This window comes from Gavialis gangeticus, unplaced genomic scaffold (assembly GCF_001723915.1).
Source record: "Gavialis gangeticus isolate Ggan-Ray unplaced genomic scaffold, GavGan_comp1, whole genome shotgun sequence".
Lineage (NCBI taxonomy): Eukaryota > Metazoa > Chordata > Crocodylia > Gavialidae > Gavialis > Gavialis gangeticus.
The window spans coordinates 103,636,676-103,648,924 of NW_017729033.1; the positions used below are offsets into that span (position 1 = coordinate 103,636,676).

General features: G+C 39.7%; 1 protein-coding gene across 1 annotated transcript in view; it reads right to left on the reverse strand.

Moving 5' to 3' along the window:
- Window positions 1-1,939: 1,939 nt before the first annotated feature.
- HPSE (heparanase) overlaps window positions 1,940-12,249 on the reverse strand; it is a 43,406-nt gene continuing 33,096 nt past the window's right edge. The window contains exons 8-13 of the mRNA XM_019525882.1: window positions 9,945-10,038; window positions 9,255-9,361; window positions 7,935-8,049; window positions 5,316-5,434; window positions 4,402-4,548; window positions 1,940-4,275 (exon numbers count right to left, since the gene is read on the reverse strand). Coding sequence (XP_019381427.1) covers window positions 4,116-4,275; window positions 4,402-4,548; window positions 5,316-5,434; window positions 7,935-8,049; window positions 9,255-9,361; window positions 9,945-10,038 — 742 coding nt within the window. The 3' untranslated portion in view covers window positions 1,940-4,115. The remainder of the gene's footprint in view (window positions 4,276-4,401; window positions 4,549-5,315; window positions 5,435-7,934; window positions 8,050-9,254; window positions 9,362-9,944; window positions 10,039-12,249) is intronic.

Consider the following 12,249-nt stretch of genomic DNA (forward strand, 5'->3'; position numbering starts at 1 on the left):
GCTGCCTTCCTGGTTTCAAAAGTGCAGGGCAGTTCACTTCATTATCGGTTCAATCTAGACAGTTTAGAAAAACCTGTGAAGATTGGATTGATTCAGCCTTGGGCTTTTGGACCATCTGTACTTAGCCCTGGTAAGGTAGCCACTTGACCATCACTACTGCTTTTCCTCTGAAGAGATGGACATTATATTCTGAACAATTATATTTGTTTTAGCCTGGACAAAGGCTCAGGTCAGCTTAAAATAAGAGGAAAAAATTACCTGTAAAAGTAGGTAGAGTATTAAAATAGACACAACTCTAAAACTCATTAAACATTCTCCCAACTTAGCTTGGGTTTCTAAACATCTTCCCAAACAAGGTCTTATAGCACTTGCAGAAGATGTCTAGGCTTGGGATCTGGTGTGCCTCAATGGGACTACTGAGAACAACTTCTATCAGTGCAGACTCTGGACCACTGGAGTTATGTGCTCTTGGTGCCCCACCTCTGTCAGAGGACAGACTAATATATTCCGGACGGTCAAGGGCAGCTCCCACATAGAAAGCATGTTTTATAAATGTTCTTCCCTTATTTCCATGCACAAATGGGCTGGGCTCAAGGACTGGCTGTGCAGGTGTTTCATGTGCTGCCTTAGGTAATAAAAGGAAACTTCTTACTTAACTTAAGGTCAGCACAATAGGATGTCAGGTAGGAGAGGGCCAAGGCATGTACTCCTGACACCAGTCATAAGGAGGGTCACTGGCATTTTATGACACAGCTTTCCTCCCTTTCCAGCACACCAGACTTCACAAAAATTGAACACAATTAACTTTAATCCATGAAAGCTAGCCTAATAGGAAAAACTGGACAAACAGAAAAATTTACCAAGAGAGGTGCAATCGAACAATTTGTGGAATCCACAGTTACTGAAATTTGATATAGTGAAACTCCAGGTGTAGCAAATTGGAATAAATTCTTCAATCACAAGCTTAATTACAACTTAATATTATGTAAAAGAGATATTACAGGAGGAGTTCCAATATTTTATTGAGCTCCATCTACATCGGCATCTATAGATATAGAAATAGCTTTATAGACACAGATATAACAGATTATTTTTCTTCAGATTGATCTGAGGATAAGTCCCATTACTGTATGATTCATCATGCAGAAGCATTAGTGTATCTAATAAAAAATGCACCTTATAGTCTTGACTATTCAACAGTATTAAAGGCTTGTTGAAGGTTACAGTTAATAAGAGGAAGAGATTACTGTATATGTGACTAAAGCCTGCTTGGGCTGCAGTTTAAATTCATGGCCAAACTCTTATCAATTCTAGTGTAAATAGACCTTTGTGGTTTTATATACATAAACTAATGCTGTGCATAAAAACTTTTTGCTTTGAGTTATGCAGCCTTCCAAAAGGAGACCTGAAAACATTTTTTCATTGGTCTGTGAGTATGAGGTGAGATCAACATTTATAAATGTTTACCAATAAAAATTGAATCCCACCAAGCCAACTTATAACATATAGTAACACGTTTGTATTTTCAAGTTGAAAAGCATTATCCAGGTTCTAAATATCACCAGTTATTGGTCCATAATGGTAGTTACATGAGGAAATAAACCCAAACTGTCACCATGGCTCATTTTTTGAAGATATGGGAAATAAGTCTTTAAATTATTAATTCCTTTTAACGCCTTCCCACAATCTTTGCCTCTATAATATTATATCCCTTGTGATTTAAATGGTAAGATAAGTGTTTGTAAAGTAGTGTCTTGTCATGTTTCACAAAAAAATATAATCAGAAAATGTTGCATCATTCAAGGTTTTGTCTACCAGGCACTCATAGGAAATCATAGAAAGACTGCTTGATATAGCCTAAATGGAAAGGAAGAAATTCAACTGTCAGGTTCCTCTCATGACTGACCATATGCTAAAAACAAGTCACTTAAAAATGGAATTACCAAACTGTAATATAAATTGCTTTATTAAAAATGTGCAAATATAAAAAGTCACATACAAATATTAAAAACAGTGTTGACTGTCTTGGCTTTTTAAAAAACAGTTTAAAAAGACAATCAGGCTAAAACCAAATTGAATCACTTAGTTTCAACTCTTTAGTTTTTAAAATTAAGAAATTTACTGATCTAATTTAGTTGTCATCAGTCACTTACGCTGTCTACTTACTTCAGCAATTAAACTTGAATAATGAAAAGAGATTTGTCATTTGATTTATAGCCCATTTTACTTCCTCATATGTGTGTATTAGCACAATTCTGCAATTTTGTGGTTGAAAACATTGCTGTGAAAAAAATTAAACACAAATCATCTGTTTTCCCTGAAAATTTTAAATGATACTTTATAAATAAATATCTTTAAATTGTATGTTTTAAAGTTCTAAAAAACAATACCCAGATTTGGTGCCTTATCTACTCAATAGTGTCCTTTCAAATTCTGAAAAACAAAATAGAGCTATGTGGTACTTTTCCCCAATGCACTTCAAAATAAGCACAAATAAGTGGATGTCATATAGGTACAAATACAAGTTTATCAGAGACAGCAGTTGTGTCTTCAGGTACTTCACAGATTTGAGATTATTTGCATTTATTTATGAAGGAATAAGTAGTTCTTGTGGATAGGAATTGTGCAGAGGTGAAAGTTGTGGGTATAAAGAAAAATAGATTGAAATGAGAAAAAAAATGGCTGTGAAAGTTTGCCAAGAAAAGAAGGGTCCAGCTGCAATTCACTTCTGCTGGCCCAAAGAATCTGTATTGGTTTCCTGAATTTTGTAATATGAAGCTGGCTCATGGGTCTGTTTGGGAGAAACCACCTTTCTCCTAGGGCCATGGAATGCTATGTAGTTATTCTGAGCCTGGTCCCTCACCAAAGTTTTTCCACTGATTTTGGGCTTTGGATCAGACTGTCTATTCCTCTTCCTCTTCAAGGACAAAAAACAGGGACTGCCAAACCGATCATAACTCAGTGACATCAGGGACCTTCATACAGGAGACCCTTTTTTCTGATGGAGTTACAGAAAGATTATGGGTTTTTTAAGCCTGAAAAATGAGTACAGGCTAAAATGGATACAGCTTTTCATTCTTGCTGTGTCCATAACCTTAATGAGCACTCAGTCAGGCACTAGCAGTCATTAGGATACTGGAAAAGACTGTACTATGTTGGGGGATTCTTTTCTCTCTCTGTGAGATGAAGTGTCTTTAAAACTGATACTGAGTATTGAGTATGTTGACGAGATGACAAGTTTATTCAGGAGCTTTGATTATGTTCTGAATAATCAGGACTAGAGCCCCAGCTGATGTAGTTTGCCATAACTCAGTGGAAATCAGTGGGCAACAGTCATTTTCACCCAATTTCAGATGATCTGAGTTATGCCAGGAATCAAATAAGGGGAAAGGAGTATGCCTCTTCCCCTGTCCCTTTAGCTATGCTTTTAGTGGACCTAATTTCCTTCTTTCTCATTTTCTGCATTCTCCCCAACTCTGCTTCCATCCCCTTCTTCATATAAAACTTTTCCTTATTTTGCCATGGAGCATGTTTTCTCCTCTCTTTGCTCCCTACATGACTATCAACTAATCAGAGATCACAATGATCAGAGCTCATAATTCACAGTCCCCACAATTGCCTCCTGCTTTGTCACATTCTGTAGGCATTGAAGAAACCACACAATGAAGACATTGAGGTATAATCAGAAACACACTAACCCCATCTTTTGTAAGGGAAAAAACAGTGCTGCTATAAAAATTGTGCTTACATATTTATAAGAACTAGAAGATGAGGGACCTTTTAAGTCTCTGGCTGGCAGATCTGCAGATGCAAGGTAACTCTTGTGGGAGAGGCATACAGAATGAAAGAATGGTTGTAAATGTACCTCTTAGAGACAAAGAGAAGGAAAAATCAACCTCTTCTCCCAGGAAAAAAAGTTCTTGAGGCTCAACATAAACATATTCCATGCACACACCATACACAGTTTAAAGTTATGCCTTCTCCTCCCTCAGGTTGTACTGTTGCCACCAACGGATTTGCATCAAGATTGCCAGAATCTTGCCAGCTCCTTACTATCAAACCTTAATTCTAGCCACACTGCTATTATAAACCCCCTGGGAGTGTGTGCGTAACATTTAAATGCAAGCAGTAGCTTTGGCATTCTTTATGACATAAAACCCGTATGAAAAAGCTGGAAGGCTGAGCATGCTTCCTGGACTGAGGGGTTTCTCGTTAAGTGTTGGCAGTGTTTTATCATCCACCATCCTTAAGACATGACCATTCAACTGAATAGATCTGTAAAGAGAGAGGTTGTTGGATTATTTATGCTTTGTATTTAGAGACTCATAGAGACCTGGTTACAGGCCACCTACTTGTGAGTTGGGGTACTTTTTACAACAACAGAAAATGATGTCTTCTTACCTTGAAAATATGTTATCTTTCCCATGAGGTAGTAAAAGGTATTCATCTATGTGTTTATTAGATAAGTAATAAGGTAGCTGCAAGCGCTTTGTGACATTGTAGAGGTTTAAAACAAACAGTGTAACATCTCCTTCTTTGTACTTGGGGCTGAAAGGTAATAGAAAGGGCATATTTATGACCAGCTCTTAAAGTGAAGTTACAGAATTGTGAAGAAGGTTCCTCCCTAACTGGGCAGATTCTGTTCCCTCAGCACCAGAGGGAGGGAGCAACTGAATCAGCAGGTCTGTCTGCAGAGCCAGCTCCTTGCCTAGGCTGCTGAGGAAATGTGATGGATGGCAGGGAGAAAAAAGGGAGAACACTGTAGAAGGATCCAATGGTGGGTGGCATCATTACCATTTTTAACACCTACAGGCTTCCCCTGCCACTAGAGCCCCACTGTGCAAGGCGCTGTACTAATGCATGTCTCCTTTCTCATACTGAGGAAGATTCTACAGACAAGACAGGCCAGGGCTGGAAGGAAAGAAATGTTCCCATTCTAAAAATTGGGGACTGAGGAACGGAGAGATTTGGTAGTTTCCTAAGGCCATTCAGGGAGATTATTGCAGGGCAAAAAACAAACCCAGGTCACCCATTGTTTTTTACCACAAACCAATCCTTCCTTTCGTAGGTAATTTTGGATAGCAATTCACATGGCCTGCTCATTTTAACATTTCTTCAGAAAGTCTCTAATGTTTTAAAAATTTCCCTCACAAATCTCCATGTTACACTGTGTGAATGCAGAACATTTGTAACCTATTGCAAAGCCTATTGTGGGCTATTGCCATGTTTTCATGGTTTCCCATGGGCTTGTACTGCAATGGGGCCTTTGCTTTCCAGGTAGTCCTTTGTCCTGGGTGTTGTGTTTAAATGCTTACTGGTGGTTGTTTGTGCAATGAAGGTACACCCGAAGCTTCTTCTGGTCTGCCCCCTTCAGGCCAACATGCAGCACTTTGGTGCCAACCAGCTTCTTGTATAGCAGGGAAAGCCAGTAATCCTGTGTTGCACAAAAAAAAAATCCAATCTGTCAAATTAGCTGTCAAGATCAGAGTAAAATAATACCCTGAGGTGCTCTTGTGAAATGATACCATTTTCTTTAACATTCAAAATCTGAGCCTGAAAATCAGCTAAGACCCCAAGGGCTGTGCCCGATTTGCATGAAACAAGTACAAACAAGCATGGATGATCATATCCATTTCCCCCTTTATCACCTTATAATTTGTTATATTCAGGTATACAGGATTCGCTGTCAAATACTGAATGTTGAGCCCTGCTGGGTGTGAAGTCTCAGGCTGAAAATGCAGTTTAGCCCCAAAGCACACTTCTGAGTTGCTGTATGCTGGCTACAGTGACAGTGCAGTGAGTGTGCCATCCCCATCAAATTACTGGAATGTGAACACTCTAAAATGCAAATACTGCCAGTCCTTTCAAACAAGTGCAGCCGCACCCACTGATGCAATGGTAGATAAAGAAGAACGTAATGATACAGGCTGTGTCTGCTTAAAAGTGAATCCAAGTAAAAAAGCTAGAAGGCTGAGTGCACTCCCTGGGCTGAAGGGTTTCTCGGTAAGCACCAACAACTTTCACTGCCCCTAAAATATGAATTCCACTTTTATGATACTCTCATGTTTGCCTTTTATCACCTGATAAGAGATTAAAATTGGATCTTTCATGTACAATTTGTTCAATTCACAGAAAATGGGAAAGAGAAGCAAATTCTAACCCTGAACTGTAAAATGAATGCATTCATATAGTGTGTTTAGAGTCACTGTGCTTGTGAGAAGGGGATACAAAGCTGTTCAAGAGGGAGATGGAGGATTTGATTCTGAAAAATGCTGGGTACTTTCTACAAGGCACTAAGCACCTTGAGCTTCTACTGAAATTGATATGGGTTGAGCTGTCCTCAGCACTGGAAAGAAACAACTGATGTTTGGCTCCACTTGTGCCTGGCAATACTTAAGCCTTTAAAACAGCTTTAACCATTTACATTCTTCACTGCTAAAGTGGCCTTTCAATAAATATCAGGGATTCTATCCTGAAGGTGCACAGTTTTGTAGCCCAGAGCAACCTCACAGAAATCACGGCAATTACACTAAGGCAAAAAACAGGCAAGACCATAACCGTGTCTTTATATTGTTGAACTGTTCTTTTTACACTCAGTTTTTTATTGATGAGTTCAACTTTCTGTCTGCCACAAGAGAGCACTGCAGTGCTAGCAACAGGAAAAACCTGGTCTTTGGTTCAACTTACTAGATATGGCTTGGAAAACAATGCAGAGCTGATAAGTTTCATTTTTTTGCAGTGTCATTTCCTTGACCATAACTACACATATGAGGACCACATCAAAGCTAAAAAGCTTCTAGCTGTCCTAGAAACTGTCTTTATTTTCATATTTCTGCTGGACCCTGGACACTGTCTGATTTTCAGAGCAAAGGACATGGACAAGCTTCACTGCTCTGCTGGGCAACTCACCAGCAAGACCAGAGAGATGGGTTTGCTTATGGTTGTATACATTTCCCACTGCTTCCATAGCCCACTTGCCAGTTCCAATTCTGCAGCTCTCGAACTTGTAAAAAGCACTCTGGCTACACTCCAAAATCCAATGGTTTGGTCTCACATGGGGTTCAGCAGCCTTGACAGCACTTGTGAAGACTGTTATTTTTTGTTAATGTTTTTTGTACCCAGGAACAAGCAGTGGCTTTTCATTTTGATGACTTTTATTTCAGATTAAGGAAACTCCTCCTCCACCTGCAGCCTTGCCACTCTGATGAGAACACAAAGAACAGCACTGTAGCTAGAGACACTATTTGCTGTATCAGCCCTGTTTCCTGGAATCTGTAATAGCCACAGCTTGGGTGGGGACCACATGTGGAGAAAAGGGAAGAAAAAGTCAGGGAAGTGTTATTCCCTCACCTAAGTGTAGCTGCTTATTTAGACAGAGCTAACAGAAGCTACAATGCAGAAAACCTTTCATCGAAACAAAACACTGTTCCAAATAACACGTGTTCTCTTTGTGATATAGGAAAGAAAAAAGTACATTGGTTTTAGCTGTGATAAAATGCTTGCTTTGTACTTAAATAATATTATGTTGTTAGCTCATAGTTAAAAGAGCTAAACAGTGGTGTCTCATCACAACTTTTGGAAAAAAAAAATCACTCACTCAAAAAATACCCAAACTAAAAACACTAAACAAAATCCTCATGAGTCTGGAAAGTTTGGACCCTGATCAGATTTCTCTCAGGCTCATCTCTACTGCTTAGGCTCAAAGACTCTCTCAACATTTTTTGCTAGAGGTTGCTTTGCTATAGCGCATTTGACCCATACTCCGAACTTAATTGATTTTAGACAGAAGGATACACGTTTGTGAATACCTTTCAGAATTTGCAGCTCTTGCCAGGTTGTTATAATAGCTGACCTCTGCCTGTACATCAGCTTTAACCAGCACGTAAATATACATATATGAAGTTGTTGTCAAACTAATGTTATTGTATACTCACAGGCAAGGGTTCAAAATTCTGATCCACCAGGTGATAGGTTCCTGCTCCAAAGAATACCTGTCTCATCACCACATCAATTCCCAATTTGGCTGACAGTCCTAATTTGTCCAACCACCTGCAGGAGAAGAGAAAGATAAGCTAAACATTAATGCAAACAGTCCTAAAATATGTAGAACAATACCTGTTGATCTAGACTAAATTATATAGATTAAATTATTTTTTCACCTCTGCATACAGCAGAAATAAGAAAAGAGATAATGCCGACTCCCACAAAACACTGTGCAACAAAATAAAAAAATAAAAAAATCAGGCACTGGAGAAGCATCCCTGGAGAAGCATTTTGGATTGGATTCTGACTAGCTACCTGGTTTAACTGTACTGTTTCCTTGAACTCCCAAGCTATTTTCTTCTTTTGCATTAACAAAGGCAACTGGTGGGGCTAAGGAGTTACTATATGATCTTGAGTTCAGCACAGGCATATTGAGGTGGACTATCAGATGCTCAGGTTATATTTCATTCTAGCATTTGACTTTCATTTGACAATTAAATTCCGTAGATGTTGTGGTTGCCAAGATAACCTTCAATAATATGAACCAAACAATAGTGTGGTGTCTTTCTGAGTTTGCAGACAGATAAATTAAAGGTCTGAGTATTCCAGTCATTTCAGTGAAGTTTTAACTCTGAAATCTGTTAGGGACAATTTAAATACCAACATGGTTAGTTGTTTTGAGATTAGTCTGGGTAAAAGAAAGAAAAAAGAACAATCTTATTGTACGGGTCTTTTCAAACTTGTCAACTGCATCCTATGTTGGCATTACAAGTGGATGGGGCACAAGTTACAACTGAAGTTTGGGACTTTACCAGAATTACTTCTCCAATTTCATTGGATGCTGGCAACCATAGTTTTTGTGGGTCATGCTTCCAGTTCTAAACCCAATCAGCTACTCTAAAGAAAGATACAAAGGCCATGCCATCCTCTATGGACTGCACTTACTTAGCCCTGCTTTTTTACCTATTCAGAAGCCTGAAAAACCTATTTTTCTAGCCAGAAGTTACAGAATACTGTATATTTGGCTATCATTTATGCTTAAATCTCACAGATGCATTTTGGAGTAACAGCTTTAGGCCATGGGAAATAGATGGCTTAAGAGCAATGAACTTAGATCTGTAAATGCATGAATGTTACTGGGCTTCAGAGAAACCAGCACCCATTCCTACTTAGTCAGGAAGAATGTTGCTGATATGCCTTTAAAGGTAGAGCTGTAACCAGGTCTCCCAGAACCACCTTGGAAAAGAATAAATGCACGCTGTTCTACTTACATAAAGCCAGCAACATACGTATTAGACAGTCTGGGTGCTCCACCTCCATAGGCTGAACTTGTTTCTCCTAACCAAACTTTTTTGCCAGGAACAGTTCCATCAACAATCTAGAGAATGTCATATTGTTAGGATAAAGAAAAGTAAATAAGTAAACCCACGGGTCTCCCTAAATGAATCAGATCAAATCAGGTCTCTGGGTAAGTTGTATGAATTTCAGAGGTTTTTCCTAGCAACCTCAGGTTGAATAAAGCACAGCTCCAGGGAAGATCTGGTGACCAGTTGCAGAAAACGGTACATAAAAATGTCCTTACTCATGCTATGTGGCACCTTACTCTGCATGCCATCCTACTGAAGTCAGCAGGAATACATAGTAAATGAGATACTACTTCATGTAAAAATGACAGAATCCACCCAGAAATTCCATCTCTGAGGCTGTGACGGCATGGGCAAATCCATCTGTTTTCATTTCTGTAGTGTATACTCTCTCTAGCCTTATGGTAAAATGATGATTCTCCTTCCATTAAAATATTTTCCGCAGGATCAGATGTTGTTAGCATTGTTAATATTTGTTACATTATTTACAATGAGAACAATCTCTTAGATTGCTTAAATTAACTGCTAGTTTATCCTATTCTAATCTACACTCAGTATTGGATCTAAGTGTGAGGACATTGTAACAAAACGCTGTACCTGAAAAACATTGTTTATTGCTGTAATAAAGGTATCCAGCACTTCAGGGCTCAAGAAATCCTTTCTGGTAGCAGTTCGGCCATTTACGTAGTAACTGAAAAGTTAAGACACCCCCAAGAGAGCAAAAGTAAATGAAGCAGCCGAGAAAATAAAATGTGATCTAAAAAGCTTTGTTACATAGTGCATTTATTCACATGACTTCAGGCTTTTCTTGCAACCTTAAATTTAATATTCCCTGCCTCCTTTCCCTCATGTGCTTTTCAAGTATTCATAAGCTCAAACTGTGCAAACCACAACCTTTCATGGTTGCAGTTTGAATTTGCATCTATGAGAGCAGACTGGTCACTGGCCATGAGTGACTGAAAAATCCTACACTTGTAAAAAACAAAGCTTTAAAAAAAGAACCAGGATCCCAGGTTATCAAGTTTACTAGAAAAAAGTGCGTCTAAGTCCTTTATGATGATAAACAGAAAAAAAACCCTCCAAATTGTTGGTGCTATTAGGCTTTGGAAGCAGAGGTTCTAACTTCCATCTTTTTGCTGAAGGACTTCGCTGATATTGGGGTCACTGGGATGGTTACACACCCAAAAGAGGGATACCTGGGCAATGGCTTTCCCTGCCATCAGCTGAAGTGAGGTTCAAGTCAGATGTATCCAACTGTGGGTTGGGAGATCAAGATCTTAGGGAAGTGCTCCTCAACTGCTGGCCCACAAAGCCATGTCTTCTGGCCCCTAGGGCTTCCCATGGGTCTTGAAATGTGCTGGTGGGGGAGTACCTAATCACTAGTTGCTCTCAGAACCATGGCAATTAATGCTGACACTGCTCCCCTGTTACCAAATTTCCACACCTGGAGGGAGCCTCAAGCTCCAGATGACATGACCTTGTGTACCAGGTTGCATTGTGGCCAGATCCAGCACACAGGATCCAGCCTGCAGACTGATCCTGTGCCACCCACTTGAACCTTAGGACTGGAGAAGTTGAGTACCACTGTCTTAGGGTGATGACGCATTATGAAGTTACCATTCCATTCCTCAAAGCATTTCTGAAGTCTCTTAACCACAAGCAAAAGTCAAAGCCAGACATTCTCACTGTGAAAAAGCAGTAGATAAGAAAGTGTTTGCCTGCAAATGGAGGAGATGAAATGGAAAGGGCTTTGAAGTCTTTGTATCTCAAAGGACACTTATGTTGCAAAGGACACATCTTAAGCTGTCAAGCTCACCTTTGCAAATACATTTACAAATGTATACATCTGCTTCCCACTTCACTTAACTGCTGAATCCTGAGTTCATTGTGGCTGTGTTTGACCTGAAAGAGCTGATGAAATCAGAAGTGAGCACAGACCATCACAGGTGCTTGGACCTCTCCCTTAAAATAGAAACAGAAACTCAAATACAGGACTCAGCAGTTAAGTGAAAAAACTGATGGTTAATTTTAAATTACAAAACCAATGCCACGTTTCCTAAAAAGGGTTTCTGCCACTCACACTGGACCTGACCGCTCTAAAATATTCCAGCAATGGTCTCAGCTGCCGGTGTGTTTTGTATCAAAATCCCTTTTTGATGCAGTTGCTGAATTTCCATCATGACAGATTTGCTGTATGTAGTGAGGTATTATTTATTGAAGAGCTTTTATTAGTCTCAATTTGCATGATTTATCTGGATTTTATAAATCCCAACAACATAGTTATTTCTTTTTAATTAAATTAAAATTAGAAATATGGCATATTATATAATATTAGTACAAGATTATATCATATTATGCGTAACATCATCCTGGTAATGAACTCAACAATAGAAGTTGACCCAGAAGAGCACCTCTATTCATCTACTTAGATTCTACTGAAGTCAAGCAGGATCAAGTATATACTGAAAGTTGAACATGTTTTTAAGAGCTTTCCTGAATTAGGCATTATATATCCAAACATCAACATTTCAAAACAATGTCATTACTCTATAAATCAGAGGCAGGCAAAATACAGTTTGCAGGCCAGATCTGGCCCGCCAGGCACTTTCACCCAGCCTGCATCATCCACCAATGAATTGTACCCCACCCAGCTCTTCCGCCCATAGGGGTGGGAGCAAGGCACCCACGTATACACATGCCCCTAACATACCCTATTGCACCCCACTCTCACTACTGCAGGCGGAAGGGCCCGGCCTGGCCAGCAAGCAGCTTCCAGGCAGGGCTGCTGCTGCAGGGGACCTGGTTGGCTTCCCTAGCATCCCACTTGCTCCAGGCAGCAGGTAAGGAAGCGGTGGGGGTGGGGGTGGGGGTGGAGCTGTAGCTGGGCGGGAGCGTGGAGCGT